Source organism: Callospermophilus lateralis, chromosome 13 (genome assembly GCF_048772815.1).
Source record: "Callospermophilus lateralis isolate mCalLat2 chromosome 13, mCalLat2.hap1, whole genome shotgun sequence".
Taxonomy (NCBI): Eukaryota; Metazoa; Chordata; class Mammalia; order Rodentia; family Sciuridae; genus Callospermophilus; species Callospermophilus lateralis.
In genome coordinates this window covers 36,049,017-36,075,588 of record NC_135317.1, presented here as the reverse complement: position 1 = coordinate 36,075,588, position 26,572 = coordinate 36,049,017, and the positions used below count along the sequence as shown (strand labels likewise).

The following is a 26,572-nucleotide window of genomic DNA, read 5'->3' as shown; positions in this document are numbered from 1 at the left end:
GGAATTCCAAGCTCACTAATGAATCAAAGGAGAGAATGACAATAGCCCTTCAAAACCAGCTTGCTTTCATCTTTGAAAAAAAAAAAAAAGAAGAAGAAAAACCATATAGATTAGAAACTAGCAATAAATCCGTGCATTTGTTAGAAAATGTTTATTAAGCATCTAAAGTCACCATGCTGGCTGCTAATATAAAAATTGATAGAAGTTTGCATCTAGTGAAGGAGGTATATATGAAAGCAAGTCATCCCGTGCTGCAGTAAGCATATGCCAACTGCAGAGAGTTTTTTCACAGAAAGCACAGGAAAAAAAAAAAGAGGGCTACTGTGTTTTTGAGGTAAAGATAATCAGATAGGATGGTTGAGGAGGGACTTAGTGGGGAGATGCTGTATCACCCAGGTTGACTGCAATCTACCGCACAACTAAGGAAGAACATATCAGGAAAATGGAATGCATGTAATGGCACAGACTATGAAAGAGAATAGTGTGGTTAGTACGAAATAAAACACAAGACAGATATAAAAAAAAATGTTGAACTATCAACTGAAAATTCAACAGGGAGAGCTTTGCTTTGGTTATTAAGCAATTTCTTAGGATGGAACCCAGGGCCTCATATATGCTAGGCAAGTGTTCTACCACTGAGCTATAGCCCTAAAAAAAAAATAATAATTTTTAAGAAATCTGTATTAAAAAGCTAATTGTATTCTTGTGTGCTTATAATTTATTTTTATTATTTTAAATAGTTTAAAAATAACTACAAGTAAATGCAGTTTTATTGCTTTTCTTATTTTTTAATTGTCTTATAAGCTGAACTTATTCATAGATCCAGGACAGTTTAATGTATTAATAAATCCAAAATAGGGCTTATTTAGAGGACTTTGATGATATTCAGGAGTTATAAGGAAATAAAGCATTTTTCTAGATAGATTCTTTCATAGGGTTGTCAACTTAAAATTAATTGTCTAAAAGAGAAAGAAGGATGTTGCTAGGCAATTGCTAAGGGAAATCACAGAGGCTGATAATTAACTTCAACATTGCAATCAGTTTTCAATCAAACAGATTATGTGTCTAAAAAAATCAATAAGGAAATTAGAGTGAGTTTTCACATAGAGCAATTTTCATGGAAAAATACTTCATTCTGGTCAGAGAAAGCTACAAAATACTTGGCCCTTTCTGACTGTGGTATGTTGAAGTATCACATTCCTAAGGAGAAAGGAAAAGAAAAGAATATTTTCAGAAAGGTAGCTATCAAAAACTTATTGAGTGGAAAGTAAAAGTCAACCAGGTAAATGAATGTTTAATAATATTAGCACACGTCCTTTGTGAAACAGAGCTACTCAAACTGTGGTAAGAAGTTGTTTTTATTTTTATTTCTAATCCATCATATGCTAATGCTTTTATAAAATATCATTAAAAATAATTATTAGAAAAATGATATAAAACACAAAATATTAGTCCAGATTTCTTTTTTTAAATACCTTTATTTTTATTTATTTTTAAGTGGTGCTGAGGATCGAACCCAGGGCCTCATATGTGCTAGGTGAGCACTCTACCGCTGAGCCACCACCCCAGCTCCTCACCCCCCGCCCCGATTTCTTATTCTTAGCATTAACATTCTGTCAATTTGCAGTAAATCTTTCTAAATATTTTCTTTTGAATTTTTATCTTATCTTGAAACAATAACCAGATAAAACCAAAGTTTATATATAAACCATACTTTAAGAAGCTCTGAAGTATAGTACATGAGAGATAGTTGGGTAATGTAATGTTTCATAAATGAATTTAAAAAGATCAACTCTGCCCTAGGAAGTTAATCTTTCAGTGTGAGAGACATGATTGTGAATAAATAAATGCCACTAAGTCCATTTTTCTTAGACAGATTCTTATGTAGATTGTCAAGTTGATTGTCAAGGCTTTGTCTAAACAAAGCCTATTGCAATCCAGTTTCAACCAAAGAAACTATGTATCTAAGAGAAATAAATAAGGAGATTGGAGTTAGTTTTCATATACAGCAATTTAGTTGGAAAAATGTTTTATGCCAACATGAGAAAGTACCATATATCCTGATAGTAAAATACACAATGAAAACAGAGTCCAGAGTTCCCAAAGCTTCTGGCCAATGAGGAGGGCACTCAAGAACAAATTCGGGAACTGGGAAAAGATATGGCACATCTGGAAACTGTGAGTAGTGCCCTTAGACTAGCATGCAGCTTGAGATAGATGATAAGAGAGGGTAACAAAGGGAAAGTGAAGATCATAGCCATGAGTTACTGTATCTTGAAGGTAAATAACTTACAAGAAGCAGGCCTGGGTGGAGGTGAGGAGCTCATGCCACAGAAACACCCTGCAATCTTTTCCAAATTTCCAACGTCCCCTCTCTGAGAATCTGACCCATGGCCAGGCCACCTTGGGAATACAGCTTGGTAAATCCAACCAGGTATCAGGGGATGTTTTTTTGTTTTGTTTTATTTTGTTTCCATTTAATCTCCCAACATTTTGATGTATCTTCTTCTTCTTCTTTTCAATTAGTAATTTTATTTTTTTATTGGTTGCTCAAAACATTACAAAGCTCTTGACATATCATATTTCATACATTTGATTCAAGTGAGTTATGAACTCCCATTTTTACCACGTGTACAGATTGCAGGATCACATTGATTACACATACACATTTATACATACTGCCATACTAGTGTCTGTTGTATTCTGCTGCCTTTCCTATCTCCTTCCTATCCCCCCTCCCCGTCCCTCCCCTCCCATCATCTCTCTCTACCCCATCTACTGTAACACATTTCTCTCTCTTTTTTTCTTCCCGCTCACACCATCTTATATGTAATTTTGTATAACAATGAGGGTCTCCTTCCATCTTCCATGCAATTCCCCTTCTCTCTCCTATTCCCTCCCACCTCTCATAAGAAGAAGATTAATGGTAATCTTCTTCTTATGCTCTTCCTCCCTGCTCTGTTTTGAGTTGCCCTCCTTATATCAAAGAAGACATTTGGCATTTGTTTTTTAGGGATGGCTAGCTCCACTTAGCATAATCTGCTCTAATGCCATCCATTTTCCTGCAAATGCCATGATTTTGTTATTTTTTTGGTGCTGAGTAATATTCCATTGTGTACAAATGCTACATTTTCTTTTTTATCCATTCATCTATTGACGGGCATCTAGGTTGGTTCCACATTCTAGCTATTGTGAATTGTGTTGCTATGAACATTGATGTAGCTGTATCCCTATAGTAGCTCCTTTTAGGTCTTTGGGGAATAGTCCGAGAAGGGGAATAGCTGGGTAAATGGTGGTTCCATTCCCAGCTTTCCAAGGAATCTCCATACTGCTTTCCAGATTGGCCGCACCAATTTGCAGTCCCTTTTCCCCACATCCTCGCCAGTACTTGTTATTGTTTGACTTCATAATGGCTGCCATTCTTACTGGAGTGAGATGGTATCTTAGGGTGGTTTTAATTTGCATTTCTCTGATTGCTAGAGATGGTGAGCATTTATTTGTGTACTTGTTGATTGATTGTATGTCCTCCTCTGAGAAATGTCTGTTCAGGTCCTTGGCCCATTTTTTGATTGGGTTATTTGTTTTCTTATTGTTTAATTTTTTGAGTTCTTTGTATACTCTGGATATTAGGGCTCTATCTGAAGTGTGAGGAGTAAAAATTTGTTCCCAGGATGTAGGTTCCCTATTTACCTCTCTTATTAGTTCTCTTGCTGAGAAAAAACTTTTTAGTTTGAGAATGTCCCATTTGTTGATTCTTCTTTTTAACTCTTGTGCTATAGGTGTCCTATTAAGGAATTTGAAACCTGACCCCACAAGATGGAAATTAGAGCCAACTTTTTCTTCTATCAGATGCAGAATTTCTGGTTTGATCTCTAGCTCTTTGATCCATTTTGAGTTAAGTTTTGTGCACAGTGAGAGAAAGGGATTCCGTTTCATTTTGTTGCATATGGATTTCCAGTTTTCCCAGCACCATTTGTTGAAGATGCTATCCTTTCTCCATTGCATGCTTTTGGCACCTTTGTCTAATATAAGGTAGTTGTAATTTTGTGGATTGGTCTCTGTGTCCTCTATTCTGTACCATTGGTCCACCCGCCTATTTTGGTACCAGTACCATGCTGTTTTTGTTACTATTGCTCTCTAGTATAGTTTAAAATCTGGTATCACTATACCGCCTGTTTCACTCTTCCTGCTTAGAATTGCTTTTGCTATTCTGGGTCTTTTATTTTTCCATATGAATTTCATGATTGCTTTATCTATTTCTATAAGAAATGCCGTTGGGGTTTTGATTGGCATTGCATTAAACCTACAGAGTACTTTTGGTAATATCACCATTTTGATGATGTTAGTTCTGCCTATCCATGAACAGGGTATATCTTTCCATCTTCTAAGATCTTCTTCTATTTCTCTCTTTAGGGTTCTATAGTTTTCATTGTATAAGTCTTTCACCTCTTTTGTTAGGTTGATTCCCAAGTATATTATTTTTTTTGAGGATATTGTGAATGGAGTGGTTGTCCTCATTTCCATTTCAGAGGATTTGTCGCAGATATACAGGAATGCCTTTGATTTATGCGTGTTGATTTTATATCCTGCCACTTTGCAGAATTCATTTATTAGCTCTAGTAGTTTCTTTGTAGAACCTTTTGGGTCTGCTAGGTATAGGATCATGTCATCCTCAAATAGTGCCAATTTAAGTTCTTCTTTTCCTATCTTTATGCCTTTAATTTCTTTCGTCTGTCTAATTGCTCTGGCCAGTGTTTCGAGAACTATGTTGAATAGAAGTGGTGAGAGAGGGCATCCCTGTCTTGTTCCAGATTTTAGAGGGAATATCTTCAATTTTTCTCCATTTAGAATGATGCTAGCCTGAGGCTTAGCATAGATAGCTTTTACAATGTTGAGGTAAGTTACTGTTATCCCTAGATTTTCTAGTGTTTTGAACATAAAGGGATGCTGTACTTTATTGAATGTTTTTTTTCTGCATCTATCAAGATGATCATATGGTTCTTATCTTTAAGTCTATTGATGTGGTGAATAACATTTATTGATTTCCACATATTGAATCAGCCTTGCATCCCAGGGATGAATCCTACTTGATCATGGTGCACAATTTTTTTGATATGTTTTTGTAGCCGATTTGCCAGAATTTTATTGAGGATTTTTGCATCTAAGTTCATTAGAGATATTGGTCTGTAGTTTTCTTTCTTTGAAGTGTCTTTGTCTGGTTTCGGAATCAGGGTGATGTTGGCCTCATAGAATGAATTTGGAAGTTCTCCCTCTTTTTCTATTTCCTGAAATAACTTGAAAAGTATTGGTATTAGCTCTTCTTTAAAGGTTTTGTAAAACTCTGCTGTATACCCATTCGGTCCTGGACTTTTCTTGGTTAGTAGTCTTTTGATGGCTTCTTCTGTTTCTTCCATTGATATTGGTCTGTTTAAGTTGTGTGTATCCTCCTGACTCAATCTGGGCAAATCATATGACTTAAGAAATTTATCAATGTCTTCACTATCTTCTATTTTATTGGAATATAGGGTTTCAAAATAATTTCTAATATCTTCTGTATTTCTGTGGTGTCTGTTGTGATATTGCCTTTTTCATCCCGTATGCTAGTAATTTGAGTTCTCTCTCTCTCCTTCTCTTCATTAGCATGGCTAAGGGTCTGTCAATCTTATTTATTTTTTCAAAGAACCAACTTTTAGTTTGGTCAATTTTTTCAATTGTTTCTTTTGTTTCAATTTCATTGATTTCAGCTCTGATTTTAATTATTTCTTGCATTCTGCTACATTTGCTGTTGTTTTGCTCTTCTTTTTCTAGGGTTTTGAGATGAAGTGTGAGATCATTTATTTGTTGGTTTTTTTCTTTTCTTTTCTTTCTTTCTTTCTTTTTTTTTTTTTTGAGGAATGAACTCCAGGCAATGAATTTCCCTCTTAAAACTGCTTTCATTGTGTCCCATAGATTTCGATATGTTGTGTCTGTATTTTCATTTATCTCTATGAATTTTTTGAGTTCCTCCTTTATGTCTTCTGTAACCCATTGATTATTCAGTAACATATTGTTCATTTTCCAAGTGATGTAGGACTTTTCGTTCCTTCTTTTATTGTTGATTTTCAGTTTCATTCCATTATGATCAGATAAGATGCATGGTATTATCTCCACACCTTTATAATTTCTAAGGGTTGCCTTATGGCATAATATATGGTCTATTTTTGAGAAGGATCCATGTGCTGCTGAGAAAAAAGTATATCCACTTATGATGGTTGATATATTCTATATATGTCGGTTAAGTCTAGGTTATCTTTCTGAACTGTGAGGCTTTGAGGTAACACATACATAGAAGGTAAGGAAAAGGAAAAAAAAATTTCAGGAGAGGTAGCTAGCAAAAATTTATTGCAGGAAAAGTATGTTAGTCAACTAAATGAGTCAATTGAATGAGTATTTAACCTCTAGTGGAACAAAGCTTCTCAAACTAAATCATAATTTTGGTGAGGGAAGGCGTGAGTTTCTAATATATATTTCTGCATTAAAACTATTGAAATATGTTATTTTGTTGAAGTATAAAGAAATTCAACCGTATATAGAAATATATTTTGAAAAGAAGGTATAGCTTAATTGCTTGAATGCAATTATAGATAATTATATACTACACCAAAACTTGACATTGTGATTTTTTTATTTATATATGACAGTGTAATGCATTACAATTCTTATTACACACAGAGCACAATTTTTCATGTCTCTGGTTGCATACAAACTATATTCATACCAATTTGTTTCTTCCTACATGTACTTTGGATAATAATGATCATCACATTCCACTACCATTTCTAACCCCATGCCCCCTCACTTCCCCTCTAACCCCTCTGTCCTATCTAGAGTTCATCTATTCCTCACAAGCTCCCTCTCCCTATAAGCCTCCTTATATCAAAGAAAACATTTGGCATTTAGTTATTTAGGATTGGCTAACTTCACTTAGCATTATCTTCTCTAACTCCATCGAATTATTTGCAAATGCTATGATTTTATTCTCTTTTATTGCTGAGTAATATTTCATTGTGTATATATGCCACATTGTTTTCATCCCTTCATCTATTGAAGGGCATCTAGGTTGGTTTAAGGCTTTAGCTATTGTGAATTGTGCTGCTATTGATGTAGCTGTGACCCTGTAGTATGTTGTTTTTAAGTACTTTGGGTATAGACCCAGGAGGGGGATTGCTGGGTCAAATGGTGGTTTCATTCCCAATTTTCCAAGAAATCTCCATACTGTGTTCCATATTGGCTGTACCCATTTCAGTCTCACCAGCAGTGTATGAGTGTACCTTTTTCCCACATCCTTGCCAACACTTATTATTGTTTGTCTTCATAACAGCTGCCATTCTGACTGGAGTGAGATGAAATCTTAGAGTGGTTTTGATTTGCATTTCTCTAACTGCTAGCGATGATGTACATTTTTTCATATATTTGTTGATTGATTGTATATCATCATCTGAGAAATGTCTGCTCAGGGTTATTTGGGTTTTTTTGATGTTTAACTTTTTGAGTTAAGTTAATCTAATAGAGATTAGTGCTCTATCCGATGTGTGAGGGGTAAAAATTTCCTCCCAAGATGTAGGCTGTCTATTCACCTCACAAATTATTTCTTTTGCTGAGAAGAAACTTTTTAGTTTGAGTCCATCTCATTTATTGATTCTTTATTTTAATTTCTGCACCAACAGAGCAATAGTAACAAAAACAGCATGGTTTTGGCACCAAAACAGACTGGTAGACCAATGGTACAGAATAGAGGACACAGAGACTAACCCACAAAGTTACAATTATATTAGACAAAGGTGCCAAAACATGCACTGGAGAAAAGATAGCCTCTTCAACAAATGATGCTGGGAAAAACTGGAAATCCATATGCAATAAAATGAAATTAAACCCCTATCTTTCACTATGCACAAACTCTACTCAAAATGGATGAAGGACTTAGAAATAAAACCAGATAAATAAAACCCTGCATCTAATAAAAGACATTGTGATGTTTTAAAGTATATTTGTAATGTGGAATCTGAAACAATATCAATAAAATTTTTATACTATTACATTACAAGCTTACTGGTGTATATTATACTTGAAAGGTGTTATTTACCCATGTGTGATTTTGTAGTAGCATACATTTTTCATTTTAAAAATATTAGTTCAGTGGTTTATGTAGTTTTTCAAGTGTTAATACATTTCATTATGTAAAAAAATAAAAATATCTGTCAATCAACTTTTCAAAATATTGGGAAAATTATCATGCTCATGGTAGAAAACAAAGTTCTTTAAAAATTATAATTTCTGTTGAAAGTTTGAATTTTCTCATCATCAGTAGAAACTATGAAGTGTTTTCTTTAATTTATAAGACTTGCTTCATTTGTCTTTATGAGAAGGTCTGCCAAGTGCCCTGGTTGGAATAACCATATGTGTCAGTCATTCTACCAAGTAAAAGGATTGTTTGCTCCTTAAAAAGAGTGGTTAGTTTAGCATGCAACTCATTCCCACCATGCTTTCCCACAAGATAATATATACCTGCAATTTAATATTCCATAAAAATACTTCATTATGCATACTTCTCAGAATGCTAAAAAAAAGGCTTGTACTAAAGGGTTGAGAGTCAATATAATTTTGCTACTTTATCCAAATCAAAGTGACTTTTAAACATATTTATTGCAAAATTGGTCTTAAAGAATGCAATGTACATTTTTCACAAAGTGGTTCTTATGAGTGATAAAACACCAGCAATTTTCCCCTCTAATGCATTAAAACCATCAGTGAAAATACACCCAATGAAGAATTCTATTATAAGAAAAATACACTGGTCTGTCTTGAACTTTGAATGAATCTTTTACCTGAATATCTCATTATTAATATGAAAATTGTTTTGAATCTGGAAGAGGTTTTTAGGTTTCAGGGGTCCACAGACCATTATCTGAGAAACATTGTCCTCTACAACAAAATATTCTTTAAAGCGTTACTTGAAAGGATGATATGGTGCTATCTCAAGTGCATATTATCACCATATAACCGTTCTCCTTGCATTTGGGCATTGAGATCATATCTGATTTTTCATTTTTATTGATAATTTGTGATGAACCTCTTTCTTCCTTTGTCGTCCTCCTATTTATTTCCTAATGAATGACTCCTACTAATTTTACTAGGTCAAGGAAAATCTTTCAAAGTGTGCTTTCCAATCTATTTCCAAAGGGACTCTCCTCCTCGGCATCTGGTTTATGTTAGGTGGTTGTGAATTTGCTAACACAGCACTCAAGAAGCAGAGTCAAGACTGAGTTCCCATTGGCAGCCTGGGTTTCCCTCAAGGTTAAGTTACAGGAACCTGGGTCAGCTTTATTCATACTAATTGCATCCATATTCCTGGGCATGTTCCCATTAAAGTGCTCTGCCACAGCAAGAGTGCTTTAAACAGTGACAGGTTTTGCGGTCAGCATATTTATTTCCTGTCTGAAAAGAGTGTAAGAAAAATATGGCAGCTGTTGTATCATGTGAATGAGGTTAGCAAAATTTGGTGTCCCAGTTGTTTGGTTTTGTGGCTCTGGGTGATTAATCCTTTCCTCTCCCTTTTGTGGCATTTCTGGTTGTGTGTGAAAATTCAATTCTTTCTGAACTTTTTCACCCACACATTTGGTCCTTGAGGACTTGGAAATGAAAACTTGAGCTCAGAGATATTTCCCTTAATTTATTCTTGCTTTTTCAAATTGGCTTTCCTTCTTTCTTTCATTTCCCCCAGATTGTTTGTTTCTTTAAAAAATGAAAATCATTATCTTGCAGGAAAAACAGACCATTATATAGCTGATTGTTTCCTTCTCCCCATGATTTTGTTCTTTATCAGGAGTCAAGTAACATGGCATTTTAGAGATGTCCACAATCAGACTGCAATTTTACTTTACCTCTGGATTCTTATAACAGATTTAATGTGTCCTGTTGTAATTGTGCACTAAAGATCATAGGTGTTGAGTTTTTAAAATCATAAATGTGATCATATGAAAAGGTCCCCCAAAATAAATTCTCTACGTCACCATTGTGCCTCAAGATCTCCATGAAGTCTCTTCTCCTCTTTGCCTACAGTTTCTCTTCTGTAGCTTTACCTTTAAAGCACACGTTGGCGCAGTTTCAGCCTGATTTTTGAAAGCCATTAGTTGCAACCACCTAGTAAAAACCACTGCTGCTTTCCTACAATAATGTTCTAAGGAACTTATTCCATATTTTTTTTGTGTGCTAGATTACTGTAACAGGATCTGCACGGTAAATGTAAGAGGTGCTTCTGAGCACCTGGCTTGTTTCTTTCTGAAAGGGAGACCTGTATAATTGATTATCCAGACTAAATTTGGATTCCAGAATTTTAAAATCAAAGCTACATCCTATAGTGAATAGATCTGTAGATGCGGATGAGGACTATTTTGTGTCCTGCCATTTATTGCCTCTGGCTCATTTCTATTTGTTCCAGTTTCACACTAACTTCCTACATATTTCTTGTTCTATGTTCTTTTATTGTGCTTATTTTTTTGCAAAGTGCCATAAATCTGTCTCTAAATTTTAAAGTTTGGATAAAACTTAGATAACTTTCCTTAAAAAGAGTTTATTCAGTCAGGCTAAAATGTGGTCTATACATGATCAGAAACCAGGTGTCAAATAAAACTTGTCTACGGTTTTGAGAGAAGAAGGTGATGCATGAAAATCATTTGGCATGTACATTTTCATAAGAAACACAGTACCCCAATAGCCTACAATTACTGCAAGTTAAAAGGAGCAAACAAACAGACCAAGAAATTTTATTTCCTAGATTATCAAACAGGAGAGTAAAAACACACAAAAGAAAGAACATCACTCTAATTGTTAGAAAGAGATGGGGAAAAAAAAAGACTATTAATAGTGCCTTGGTTAAAAACAAAACAGAACAAAACAAACTTTACTAAAAATATCTCTTTTGGCAGAGAAGTTTGCTTCATGAACATTAAAAATAGATATGCATAAGAGGAGAACCCTAGAAATACATTTATTTGGAATTTGCATTTTATTTTTCTTTTATCTGAAAGATCAACATTCAGAAAGGATTAAGATTCTTCAAGTCCTACACATAGAAATTCGAGGAAATACATCTAGGAATTCAAAATGACAGAGGTGGAAATGGGAAGAGTAGAATTGAGATTTACTTCACTGGGACATCCCCAGATTCACCATTAATCGGGATACACCAAATTTAAGTTAAAAAACATGGTACCCAGAAAAAATGAATTCCATTTCCACCAGACAGTTGATTATATTTTATGATAGAGATGCATCCTTTAAAAAAAAAAGTCACATAATTTTTATGAATAGAAAACATCTTTCACCAATAGTAATATGTCAAATGCTTCACAGCATGAAAATTCACTAGAAGACCTTGGTATTGTAACATAGATGTTTTCTACCCCTCATTTGTCAAGATACAAATGAGGGACACAGATCTTTACTTTTAAATGCTGCAAAATTAGTTATTAATATAACATTATTTTTTCCTCTAGTCATATGCCTTTTCCAATTCCTAGAGAACAGGAAGAAACATGCCACGCCTATGCTGCTCTCCTGGGCTCCTCTTCAGAGAAACCTTAGCTGATGTTCTGGGCTGCCACTTACCCAGATGGAAAAGTCAGCTCAAAAGAAAGCTCCTACCTTACTCAAGATCTTGGGCTAAGTGAAAAGGGAAACTAAATATGGGTCTTAGACAAGTTTTATTTGGGTCTACCAGAATAGTAAAAACAGATTGTCTTTCCTCTCTGGGGACTGATATTGTTGGGTATAGGGATGAAGGTACAAAGAAGACAGTGGTTATTGGATGACATTCCATCATTAGGGCTGTAGACTCTTGGCATTTATTAAGTTCCTCTTTCTTCAAACCTCCTGTTGATTCTTACTGTGTTTTTGGCTCTTTACTACATGCTGGGACAGAGAGATGAGCAAATGCAGACATGTCATCCTCCAGAGGACTTATAGTTCAGTGTGGGAAGACTCTCAGTTGTCCCATCTGTAAAAAAATAAAAAGTCATGGTGAAGATGATTGCAAAGATCCTCTGTAGCTCTAGATTAATTAATAGATTTATCATCATCATCGTTATTATTACTATTTTTTATGTCTTCCAATTCTCTTTCCTTATCTCAGTGTGGCTTCCTTGATCCCAAGCTCTGGGGGGCAAGGTTAAACAGTAAGATCCCAAGCTCAGGGGACAGGAGAAAGAAGTAGGAAGTTTAAAAGAAGTTGTAAATGACAAAACGGGGAAAGAATATAAAGAAGAAGGTAAAGAGAATAGCTCTCAACTATCAGAAGGCACCTCCTATGGTAGGCATTGCATAGACCTCTCATTCCATCTAAGAGAGAGAATCTAGCAACTCCCAACCTCTAAAAAGAAATCCTAGAGTTAGCTTAAAATTTGTAAGTCTAAAACCTAGTGCAATGTTTAGTGTATAACCTAGAAGTGTTGGATAAATTTCAATAAATAAATCTGAAAGGTAATAAATAACACCAATAACACTTTGTTATTTTACTGTCTTAAAGCATGAGTGACTACATTGTAGAGTGTCGGTTCCCTTCAGGTACTTAACTCATGGCAATCAAGTCAAGGATCTTAAGATATTGTCTGGAGTCATAGAAGTAATATACACAAATTAGTTTATTAGAGAAAACATGAGAGAAAATTTCTCTACACACACACACACACACACACACACACACACAAACACACAGCAAATATCTTGTGATACATGAATTATGGTGTTTATTCCTTCAAATCCCTGAGATGTCTATGTCATAATTATTTCAATTTCATAAACTGTGGTTCTATCTACTAAGTGGACAGGTTTTGACTGTAAAGTTTTAATTTTTAATTTTTTTTAGTTCTATATGACAGTAGAATGTACCTGGACATATTATACATACTTGGAGTAGAACTTTCCATTGTTGTGGTTGTACATAATGTGGAGTTACACTGGTCATATATTCATGTATGAACATAGGAAAGTTATGTCTGATTCATTCTACTGCCTTTCCTATTTCCATCACCCCTCCCTTCCCTTCACTCCACCTTGTCTAATCCAATGAACTTCTATTCTTCCCTTTTCCCCTATTATGGTGTGTTAGCATCCATATATCAGAACATTCATCCCTTGGCTTGGGAGGATTGGCTTATTTCACTTAGCATGACATTGACAGTAATGTTTTATAACACAACCTACCTAGCTGTGGCAGCAACCATCATCCATGGCCCTTTTAAATAGTATTGCCTTTAACATTTAAAGTTTCTATTTAGTTTTTTTGCTTATTTTTCTCTAACCATTTTCTGAACCTCCTTTTAAATATGAACATGACAACAACTTTACTCTCATGAGATGGTAGTAGAGAGTAGATATTTGGTGGATTTGATTAACCAGCCTGACCAGTTTCTCAGATATGCAAAATGACAGACTAGTAAGTTAGAGGAAAACATGTCTATTATTAACAAAAATTGTTAAACCATGCATTCATAATAAAAAAATGGCAGTTTAGTAAATGATATTAATAAATTATAAAAATAGATTAAAATATTAATTGATAAAAGGACAGTGCTTATGTAGAAATTTTTCTCTTGAAGTATAGACTTGATAACTCAGGCATCGTTCTGTCACTCTTTCCTTGTCACCCTCCTGAGAGCCAGTCTCCAACATTTAGAGTGACAACTGTGATCACTACCACTATTGTGTTCCTTTTAGCCTAGAGAAACATTTATTTATTTACCTAAAGATGTTCACATTAAGTGGCAAACAGATTCTACTCTAAAGCTTCAAACACTGACATGACAATTTTCCCCATGTACTAGAATTCGAATTTAATATGTACTGGGGAAAGTTTTATAGTCCCTTTAAACCAAGGATAAATGTGTTTATCAAAAAGCAAACCTTTTCTGGTATCATTACACACAGAAAAGAAATCAAAGGTAGTCACAATGGAAAGGGAGGAATAAAATTCTCTATTTGCAAATGACATTTTTTAATTTATTTGTTCTAATTATGTATATATGACATCAGAATGCATTTTGATTCATTGTACACAATTGCAGCACTACTTTTCATTTCTCTAGTTGTACACGATGTAGAGTCACACCATATGTGCGATCATACATGTACCTAGGGTAATGATGTCCATCTCATTCCACCATCTTTTCTGCCCAGATGCACTCTCTCCCTCTTGCCCAAAGTTCCTCCATTCTTCCCATGCCCCCAGCATTATGGATCTGCATGCATTTATCAGAGATGATATTCGGCATTTGGTTTTGGGGGATTGACTACTTCGCTTAGCATGATATTTATTCTCCAACTCCATCCATTTTCCTACAAATGCCATAATTTTATTCCCTTTTAATGCTGAGTAATATTCCATTGTGTATATATACCACAGTTTCTTTATCTACTCACCTATTCAAGGGCATGGCATCTAGATCGGTTCCATAGTTTAGCTATTGTGAATTGAGCTGCTATAAACATTGTTGTGGCTGTGTCACTATAGTATGCTGATACAAATGACATTTTATATCCAAAAACTCCAAATCCACAGGAAAGCTGCTAAAGGGGATCAATTAATTCAGTGGAAATAGAAGATACAAGATCTGCACTCAAAATTCATTTGTGCTTCTGTTTACCAGAAATGAACAATCAGAAAAATTTAAAAAGTAATTTCATTGCCAATCAACATCCAAAAGAAAGGAAATACTTGGGAATAAATTTAATCAGCATTCCTGAATGAAAATTTTAAAAACCTAACTAAATGAAAATCCATCCTGGGTTCATGGAAAGGAAGACATTATTGTCACAGTGAAATATAGCTTCCAGGCAATATTTCTAAAAATTCAAACAGACTTTTTTTTTTTACAAAAATGGAACAGATCCTACATTAATGTATAATTTCAGGGATACCAAATAGTCAAAGCAACCTTGAAACTCACACTTCCTAGTTTTAAAACTTACCAAAAAACCAAACAAACAGATATTAGCATGCAAAAAATAGAATATAAATCAGTGGAATATAACTGAATCCAAATAAAAAACTCATGTAATCTATGCCAATTGATGTTTGACAAAGGGTGCTGATTCCATCCAATGGGGAAAGAATGATCTCTTCAACATACAAGTTGATTTCTACATGCAGAAGGATACATTTGGATCCCTACTTCAGATCATATATAAAAATTAACTCAAAATGGATCAAAATCCTATGTATAAAAGCTAAAGAAATACATATTTAGAAGATGATAACGCTGTATCTTCCACCTACAAAATGGAGGAAAATATTTGAAAATCATGTTTCTGATGAGATTAATCTCTCAAATATATAAAAACTTCTGCAACTCAAGAACAAAATGACAACCAATTTAAAAATGGGCAAAGGACTTACATAGACATTTTTTTCAAAGAAAAATGTGCAGATAGTCAATATATACAACAAAAGGTATTCAACATTAGTTATTAGAGAAATGCAAATGATAGCTACAACTAGATTCTACTTCCCAACTACTAGGATGGCAATAATAATAATAATAATAATAATAATAATAATAATAATAATAATAATAAAATAGAAAGCAACAAGCATTGGTAAAGATGAGGAGAAATAAAAATCCTCATAAATCATTGGAGGGGAGGTAAAATGGTACAGAACAATGTAAAACAGTTTGGTTGTTTCTCAAAAAGTGAAAATAGAATTACTGTGTGGTTTGGATCTTTCACTCCTAGAACCCAAAGGAACTGAAATAGGACTCAAATGGGTGTTAATCCCCCAGTGTTCATGGAAACATTATTCATAAGACCCAAAAGATGAAAATAAACCAAGTGTCCATCAATTGACAAATGAATAAAACCAATTATTGCCTATTCATTATTCTGTGATACTATTAAACAATGAATGGATTGATGTTCTAATATATGATAACCTTGAAAACATTATGCTAAATGAAATAAACCAGACAGAAAAGGACAAGTGTTATGTGATTCCACTTATATGGGTACCTAGAATAGGCAAATTCACCCAGACAGAAAGTAGATTAGAGGTTACCAGGACTTAGTGGTAGAGGGGAATGGGGAGTTACTGCTTAATGAATATGGAGTTTCAGTTTGATGTGATGAAAACATTTTGGAAACAGTGGTGATGGTTGCACACCACTGGGAAAGTAATTAGTAACACTGAATAGTAAGTTAAAAGCAGTTAAAAGGGAATACTTGGGGTACATATATTTTGCAATTTTCAAGATTAGTAACAAAAAATAATAAAATTTATATTACCATAAGCCATCAAATCGTATATTTTCAATGTATGAATTTTATGGTAGATGAGTTACATCTCAATGAAGTTTTTGAAAACAAATAATATAAACTAAAAATTCATCTCAAAGTTAATTTTTACTAGATATAACATAGACAGGTTTTTAGTTTACTATTTTTGTTTTTCTTTACATTGGATATGACAGGACCTTAATAATAATTTAAGTGAATGCATGAAAAGTTATAGGGGGCAAACTCGTGTGATCCATGCATCTTTCTTTCCTCCCTCAGAATTTCTGTGTCAGTTCCTTGCTCATTTCTCAAGATGGTTATGCTTTCTTAGAACCTCGACTCTTTAAGAGCCCATTAACAGATACAATGAATTAAATGAAATTTACCCTGATGCAGACTTATCATTGCATTATTCAGGGTAAGAACTGGCAGAAAACTTCATAATCAAAGAAATATGTTTTCCTTCATCTAAGAAACTATCATTTTAAATGATATTTGTATTTGGTTATCAAACAGAGGGTCAATAAAGATGGAAAATTATATCAGAATTCAAAATAGTCAATATGTGGAATGATATGAAAATTTTACTTAATCCAAATACCTATTTTTGGTGGGTGATATTTTAGCTTATAAATAGAAACACATTAAAATTTAAGCATAATGATCCAGAGATTCCCAAGAATGGGAGCTATACCTTTGATTTGGGGAAAAAAAAAAAAAACAAGTCATTTGAGGTTGCTAATGAAGTCTGAAACAGGAGGATTTACAATTTGTCACCTTGCACTACTCACACACTGACCCTTTCCTCTCATTGCACTCCCTGTTTTTACGCTCAAGCCATTCTTTCTACTTTGGGTTCAACCAATCCCTAGTATCCAGATATCTTCAATATTTTCATTTTTATAGAAAATTATTTAAAACTTTAAAATCCTTTTAAAAGAAAAGTAGCTTTGATAGTAAATTATCATGGCTGGAAACTTTTGTCAATTTACCTGACCTCTACCTGCTAGTCTTGGTCCTGGGTCATCTGGGGTCTCAGCAGTCCAAAGCCAAAATGATTGCCTATATTAAGATCCTTCATGCTGTTTGTGCCTCAGTTCTATGCAGTGGACTGCCAAGCCTATCCCTTCAGTTTCTAGTTGCCTGCCTGGACTTGACACCATCTGTTCTGTCTAGCCCTATGGTTTGAGTTTCCTCCTGCTTCTGATTTTATGCCTGATTTCAGCCTAGATTCCTTTTTTTGCTCAGTTCTTGGTGTCTCTGGATGTTCCATATTTACCTACTTTCTAATTTCCATTCTGTCTTGATTCTTCCTACTTTATGTTCATCATTCTTGACAAGCTCTTATTTTGGCATTTTGACACATTTCAAAGCTGCCCTGTTTCCTTCCCAGTCTCACTTTGAGAGCAGCTCTGCCTACTGAATGCACTAACCATATCATTTACTGAGCTTACTCCTCTGAGAACTTAACATAGATTAGTCTTGGAAGAGTCAAAAATGATTTATTCAATGTAATTGGAGAAACTCGTAAGTATTCCATTAGTGGTTAAGGAATTAGCACATGCTTGTTGACTCATGTAAGTGTGCAAATAAGACTTTTCATATAACCCACAAAATAGCTATGGGTAGCGCTATTCATCAATAACCAAAATGTAGCCTCCCTGAGAGTGAAATATTTAATCTGTTGCATATCTAAGCCAATTGCTTAAAAACAGTGGAAATCCAAAAGCTTAGAAGACACTGACTCCTGGGCGTGACCACATTGCCAGCCAAACATAATTACCCAGATTGGAGTGTTAGGCTCAGCAATGCTATTATTTTTTAGAAAAGAAACTTGTGGTTTTGATAGATGACAACAGGAAGTTGTCTGGGAATTTTCTTTTACAAAAATCAAACAAGTAAGAACTTCCTCTTTACTACTTTTTCTTTTACGATTTAGAGGTACCTTATTAACAAATTTATTAACTGTTATTATACCTCAACTAGACAAAAATATTCATGAACTATATATATTTTTTCCTCCTGGCTGCTTTGAAGACACTAGGAATCCTCCCAGAATTGGTCTTCCATTCTCCATTCTGTGTGCAAATGTGTGTGTGTGTGTGTGTGTGTGTGTGTGTGTGTGTGTGCGCGATGCATGGGACCTTTCTTTACATCTGTATTTAGGGTATTTAGGATATATTTTATTATTTATTATGTTATTTTTGTTTCTGTGATGCACACTTTTTCTTCATTCGTTATAACCAATCATTAAGGGTTCCTTGTTTATTGAGGAGTCTAAAAAGTATAAAAAGAAAATGATCATCATTTAGGAACTCAGATAATTATAGTGAGTTACACAGATCTAGTCCGATATGTGAGATTACCAAGGACATATCTCTTTATAATTTTCATGAAAGTAAGCATTAATGAAGAAGTCTGCAAAATATTTGAATTTAAATTTGCTGATTAAAATATTGAAGATTAGCTGAGCACAATAGTGCATGCCCGTAATCCCAGTGGCTCTAGAGGCTGAGGCAGGAGGACTGTGGGTTCAATCAGCCTCAGCAACAGTGAGGCACTAAGCAACTCAGCGAGACCCTGTCTCTAAATAAAACACAAAATAGGGCTGGGGATGTGACTCAGTGGTCAAGTGCCCCTGAGTTCAATTCCCAGTACTCCCCCACCCCACCAAATACTGAAGACTAGGGCTCATTTGTTACAAGTCTCTACAACAGCCCCCCATAGAAAATCATCTTCAGGAAGTAGTGGTCTTGCACTCTTACAGTCTGAGGAACTTTCTGATGACCTTTCCATTTGACCAGTTCAACTTCATATTACATTGTTCTTTCTGATGATATGTTATTTTAATTACATGAGTAATACTTTAGTAAATCAATATTAAGACTAACTTATGCCACTTTTACTTGCTTGGGTTTATTTGGATCCAAATACTCAGAGTTCAAATTACATCTGCTGGTTGTCTTGGGGTCCTGTTAAAATAAATAAATAAATCTTTACTTATGGTAATAAATTCATGAACATCAGTATGCTGGCTAGACAATGTGTCTCTCAAGGTTCCTACTGAACAACAACCTGCAATTCTACGTTGCTGCATCTCAATACTTATTTATTAACATTTATTTTTGGTGGCTCTGTGTACTTTAAGGAAAACTGAGGAAAGTGGAAACTGTGCCTTTGTCAATCCAGTTTATGGGAATTGGAGTAACCCAGAGAAAATAGAGGTAAGTAGCAATAGCAAAGAGATTAGTTCAGAGGCAAAAACAAACAAAGAAATATGTTTGTGCGTGCACACACACACACACACACACACAGAAAAACCCACATACCCAACTAGTTTTGTTTGGATGTGTTTCTGCATCATGGCTAAGAGAAATGTTTCAGAGGAGTTATTTTGATTGAGGGGTAAAAAAGGAGTTTCAGTCTCTAAAAATGTGCAATGAGAATTTTCCATTTCAGGACAGCTTCAATCTGCTTGTAAAGTCAGTTCAATGTTAAATGGTTTTGTGGTCACTGTTCATACTCAAAGAGAGCTGAGAAATCTGGAAAAAATCAGTTTAACCCACAGAGAATTACTCAGCTATTCACAGTAAATTTTCATTGAGTGTTCTTCATTTTATTCTCAAAAGACTAAAGGAAGGATCACACTCTGTGGTCACTTAAACTTGGTGTGACTAGTGAGGGTCATTACCTGATAACAAAGAGGAAAACAGAATTGGAAATGCTTTACATTTTTCTTGACCCTTTTGGGGGGGGTGCACTTATGAGTGAAGTCACAAGTAGGCTAGAGAGAAAATGTCAGGGAAAATCTCTCTCCTACCTGCATACAAATTCACCTTTCTGTTCTTTTTTTCTTCCTTCCTTCCCTGCCTCCTTCTCTTCCTCCTACCTATCTTCTTTTATTCTTTCCTTCCTTCCTTTTTTACTTCCTTTCATTGCTGTGTGATTCATCTCTTTTAAGCTTTACTGAGGAACAGTTGACAAATGAGAGCTGTATATAGTTAAGTTATGCAAAGTGAATTTTAATAAACACATGTACACTATTAGGTGATTACGACAATCAAGCTAATTAGCATCTCCAACACCAAACATGCTTAATTCATGTGTGTGGTGAGAATATTTAAGATCCATTCTTAGAGCAAATCGAGAGTCTATATGATACAGTGTTAATATCATCGCCCTACTGTACGTTAGATCTCCAGAACGTACTCATCCTGAATAATTGACATTTTTTACACCTTGACCAACATCACATCCTTTTCTTTCAGAGCTAATTTGGGCATTCATTGGGTATGAAATACATTTTATCAGAAAACACCTCTTCCTCCTGTCTATGAGTGTTTTCTTACATCTGGCTTCACAACTGTTATCTCTGGTTCTTTTTCTATATCCTTTGAATTGAGGATATAGAAAACCAAAGTTTTCTTTCTCCTTAGTATTTTTAATGAAAATAAGTCATAAGCAGTTTGTTGTTTTGTTGTTACTGAAAACTGAGCTGCAAAGGGTCAGATCAAATGTTTTCTAGTAGTTTCAAAGACTTGGGTGACATAGTTGAAGTCTAATACACCCTTGAATTTTTAATTTCTGTGTTTTCTTTAATAATGATGTGATTCACACTTTTAGTATTGTTTTGGCAGAAACAAAAGTAAGAAAGAAGATATTGGCCTGAGACTGTAGCTCAGTGGTAGAGCGCTTGCCTAACACATGTGAGGCACTGGGTTCAATCCTCAGCACCACATATAAATAAAATAAAGGTCCATTGACAACTAAAATTTTTTTTTCTTAAAGAAGGAAGATATTTTCCAGACATAAAGAGAATAATTTGATTTGTCAAGTGAATCAAGACAAAGCAAAAGGGAAGCCTGGCCCTACTTAGTGAATAATAAATAAAGACAGGCATACACTGTTTAAGGAACCAAAGCTGGAAGGTGTAATATAAACATATTTTCAATTTTAGTAAAGAAAAGAAAATGTTATCTTTTTTTACTCTTAGCTTAGTTTAACTTCTAATTATTGTTAGACACAAATATTATAGAAATTGAAATGAATTCTTTTTTAACTTTTTTAGAATATTAATATCTCACTAACTCATGGTAATTAAAAGGTGGCTTGGAAGTTATTTTGCATTCTTTGTTTTCCACTGAGAAAGACGGCTTCTCCAGAGTTCCAGTCTGTGCTTCTCAGCACACACAGGAAGAGCTCTAAATCAAAGACATACCTTTCAATGTGTTTTCAAGCTAGTTTTCACTGTGTATACATATGGCTGTGCAATCGATGACTCTCGGGAAACTTCAAAGTGATTTCTTGTTATTTTCTATTCTGATAAAAGAAAAATCACTCCTTTTTTCACATTTCTTTTTTCTTTTCAGTAAGAACAGAAAAAGAAAGCCTATCACATCTTTTAAACTTTGTTGCTGTTTTGATTTCCATTGTTTCAGAAAGAAATGACTTTATATTCATTAAATTAGTTTGCTTTCCTTGACATTATATTAGAAAAAATAGATTTTATTCAAAGAAGAATGGTTAAAGTTGTTTCCTGCTACAGATATTGAGAGAGTATAAGGGACTGCCATGTACCTATTGGCCAACATTAGTGATGACCAACCCAAAAGCATGTTATTTAACTTCTCCTGCCACTTGCTCCCTGACACCCTGGAGAATATTTAAGTAAATTCCAAATGTCAGTTAGCTTCATCTGTCAAACCTTACTTGTATCTTTAAGGAGATATAACTTCTGAACAAATATAGCCACAGTATTATATCTGAAAATTTCACCATAATGACTTGGTCCCATCAAATATTCAGTGTGTCACCTATTTAAATTGTGTCACAAATAAGGATGGAGATTTATATTGGGGTTTTGTGCTTGTTGTTGTTGTTACTGTTTCTTTCTTTCTATTTTTTTTTCAATCAGAATCCATGTAAGATAAATACATCCAAATTTCTTAAGTTTCTTTCAATCTCTAGATTCTATTTTCCTTCCTTTTCTGGCGGGGCGGGGATTTGTTTTGTTCTAATTAGTTATGCATGAGAGTAGAATGCATAGTGAAACATCATACCTAAGTGGAGTATAACTTTTCATTCTTCTGTTTGAACATGATGTAGAATCACACCAGTCATGGAATCTCATATGTACACAGAGTAATAATGTCCGATTCATTCTACTATCCTTAAAAAAAAAAAAAAAAAAAAAGTTTGTTCTCTAGAACTTCCCATATTGTAGACTTTCTGATATATTCTGTAATTCTTAATTCTACTGACTTGATGCTGTTCATTATTGTAAATACTCTTTATTTATTTGTTTAGCCTAACTTAATTCAATACAGCAGGCTTAGTGAAACCAGAACCGAAAAAAGAATCAATAAAAATATTGGCCATTGCATTTCTCCATCCTACCAGAGATGAGGTCCATTCTGTCTAGAGGACCCTGGAAAGACACTGGCTAGTTCTGTGTCGGAGGTCCAGAAGCGTGTGCTGGAGGTGCTGGGAGAAGATTAAAGGAAGCCTCAGCTACTCCATAGGAGCTCCACTAGGAGCTTGCTGCATTCTGCATGATCCTTACAGAAGTTTCTTATTTCAATGCCTGAACTCCTAACCTTTTAAATGTGTGTTTCCTCTTTAGAGTTCTGTGTACTCCTTCTCAAATCCCTTTTATGGAAAAACATCAGGAAGCCTGGAAACCATATCTCATCATCTCAAGCAGTAGCATCAAGGTCAAGATTGATCCAATATGTGGTGTTTATAGAAAATTGCATTTTCTCAGCTCATACAAAAGTAAAAAAGAAGAGATAAAAAATGCTAATGTAATTATAATTTTACCCTCCCACCCCCCAAAAATATTACTGAATATATTGAATGTTTTCATGGAATCAGAATCAGTACTTAACTTCATTGTATATCTGAGTATTTCAATAAAATATTTTACTTGTTCAATAAAAGATTCTATTTCCTGTGATTTTATTCTGGTTATTCCTTAACTTGATAAATCTAGTTGTTTCAGATCCTGAACATAAAGATGTCTTGAAATTTCTTTACCATACAGCATAGAAACCAGAATAATTTTACTTGCTATACAACCAGCAAAAATGGATAAATCATTATAATACTAATCAACATAACCATTGTAAAAATATTTGCGTTTTGAAAAAATGTGTGATAAATGATCCTGTACTGACCTTTTTTGAGTAATCATATTAACACCTTAAAATAGATATAAGAAATAATGCTAAAATGAGAGTTAAGAACTTTGGGTTACAAGAAACTGAAAAATCTCTATTTGCATGGCTTAATAAAGTGAAAACCAATATTTATTCCACAATTCAGGAAATCAGGAGATGGGGCAACCTTTTGGTAGGTTATTATACCAGCTCCATGACCTCAGCAAGGACCCTGGTTGTTTGCAAGTCTAATTTCCTACACTCTATTCTGAGGTTAATTCCATAGATTAGACTATGGCTATATAAACTGCAGCATCACCATGTTCACAATAAACCTGAGACAGGCAAGGGTCTGTTTCTTCCTGTGTATCATGTTTTACCACCTAAGAAATCAAGCATGTACTTCCAGAAACAGCTCTCTTCTTATTGCCCAGGATAGACATGGTCCTTATGCTAAGCCAATCATTTCAAAGGTAAGGTGGCCACCATGATTGACTAGGACCCTTCACTTTACAGCCTGGTGTTGATAATAGATCGGTGGAGCCATTGCCAAGTAGCTGAGGAGTATGCACTTGAACAAAATTAGAGTTAAGAAGGATGAAATCATACACAGTGTAAGTTTCACTACCATTTTGTGAAAATAGAGACTAGCCCCAAAATATTATTTTCTATTAACATTGGAATAAAGTAACCCTAAATTTTATTTGAGTTAATTTTTGAACCCCACTACCTGATGTGAAGTTTTCCCCTATATTACTATCTTCTTCTAATTGCTACTTTCAGAATGATACCAAAATGTCTGAAAAATTAACACAAGAAAGGATCAGCAATAGCTGTGTCTTTTTATGTTTGGCCCCTAGAAATTTGGGACATACACATTTTTGGAAGTTATGTTAGCTTAAAATTATCATCTATACATATTCAAGATCATTGTCTAAGCATGCAGGATTCTTTAAAAAACATTGCGTTAAAATTCAGATGTTATCTAAGTAAAGAACTCAAGGCTACAATGTGAAAAATGCAAGAAACATACAATTTTTAATGACAGTGATAATAAAAATGATAATTCAACCTAAACTGGCCTGTTAAATAGGAATACTGAGAGAATTAATGATGTATAGGGGACTCCAGATATTGAGTAAAGACAGAAAATAAGAAAAAATAAAAATGTGAGTAGTCTGAAAGTATTTAAGTATTTCAGCAGGTACAAGTTAAGTTATGTGCTCCCAAAATTGTTTTAGTCAACCATTTTGTAAGATCTTAAAAATACACATGGCAATTACATGAAACTAAAAGAATAAAACTAATTTTTCTTACCCAATAAGCAGAATAGGTAAGTACCCATGTTCACTTTTCCTACTATAATGTGAGTTTCAGAATGAATGAATGATTTTTCTTCTCATCTTTATTCCTCTGAAAACTCTTTGGTATAAGTCCAAGTTTGCACTATTGTGATTTTAAAATTAGGTAAAGAAAGAATAAGAAACAATAAGTAGAATACAGAGTCTACAATTAATGTAAATCAGCTTTAGGTCATTTCAACATCTGACATTTTATCCTGAAAAAGAATATGTTGAAAGTGATGGATATCAGGAGAATGTGTCCCAACAGATTCTTAAAGCATTTAGTGTACAAATACTTAAGACAATATCTTTATTTTAACTATATTCATGTAAGTAACCTCCTAGTCCCTAAAATGCATTTTAACCATGAACTAATATTAATAGAAACAGCAGCAGAAAATACTAAAACCAGTGATTACCTGCCAAATATTGTTCTAAGTATTTTATATATTTTAACTGACAAATGGAAGTAATGTGATATATGCTGTACCTATCACCAGATACATGTAGTTATTTAACATGAAATATAAATTAATTAAAATTAATAAAATTTAAAATACAGTTCTTCAGCTACATGAGCCACACTGCAAGAGCTCAACAGCCACATGTGGCTAATGGCTTCCTCATTGGATGTCAAAAAGAGCATTTCCATTGTTCCAACAAGTTCTCTCAGAAAGCACTGGCTTAGAACAATGTTAAAATAATGTGCTATAAACTGTAAAGTAATAATCTCTGTGTATATAACTATACTAAAATATTTTCCCGTTATCTATATTTTAACTCAAAGCTATCAATGTTCACACAATAACAAATTACAAATAAGACAAAGTGTTTTAGCTGAAAGGAAACCAGCAAACCTATGTAATAAAGTGCCTTTTAATGAAGCTTTCTTGCTATAGAAGTGTCACATATAATTCTAGTATATCCATATCATTGTTACATATTCCCATTTTTACATTTAGATGGCACCTTGAAAAAGCTATAATGATTTGCTTCTCTCTTCTCATCTTCTTAACTTTCAATCATTCTTCATATTTATCACATCAAAAACAAAATATTCAGATCTGCTTTTAAATAACAACTGCCTTGTGCTTAGGAAATAAAGTATGCATTTTGGTAAACCAACTAGTATATTCAGGGCAATGACTTTTGTGATTAGTACTATTAAACTTTATTCTTATAAATGAAAACCAGAGAAAAATTCACATTGATATACAAAAGGACTGAGAAATTTTGTCCCCTAAAGACTTTTTAAAAAATAAGATTTCAAATATGTGGCAGCTTTGTGATTTTTAATGTTAATCTTTTTCTCCTTGTGTTAATTTGTAAAGTGTTCTTGCATTTTTATTGCAAATATATCTAGAAAAATACTGTAAGGATTAACATATAAAACAAGTATCCATCAAAATCAAGATCTTACTCTTTAAAAAATTAATTACAATGGAAAAGCACCAATTTTTATAAGCACTCCTTTTATAAAATTTTGATGATGCTAGGTACATGTCAAATTTTATACATATCTATGAATCATTAAAGTATGCATAAAATAAACAATTATAATACTTGAGATCCACTTAAAATTCATACTGACATGTGTCATTAAACATTCTGAGAGTAAAGCAGGCTAAAGAGCACATTTTCTATTCTAGAATGTGGAAGCAATACTAAAAAGATTTTATTTTTCCCATTTTTTAAGTACTTGCTTATTAGGCCTGGTCCTGGCAATTTCACAGACAACCTCCTTAGAACATCAAAATTTTTGCCCAG

The 26,572-nt window shown here is 34.0% G+C and overlaps 1 protein-coding gene across 1 annotated transcript in view; it reads left to right on the top strand.

Moving 5' to 3' along the window:
* The window catches only part of Malrd1 (MAM and LDL receptor class A domain containing 1), a 638,713-nt gene extending 615,702 nt beyond the window's left edge, over positions 1-23,011 (top strand). Inside the window, exons 39-40 of the mRNA XM_076872892.1 lie at positions 19,454-19,529; positions 22,928-23,011. Of these exons, the coding sequence (XP_076729007.1) occupies positions 19,454-19,529; positions 22,928-23,011 (160 nt within the window). The remainder of the gene's footprint in view (positions 1-19,453; positions 19,530-22,927) is intronic.
* Positions 23,012-26,572: the final 3,561 nt, after the last annotated feature.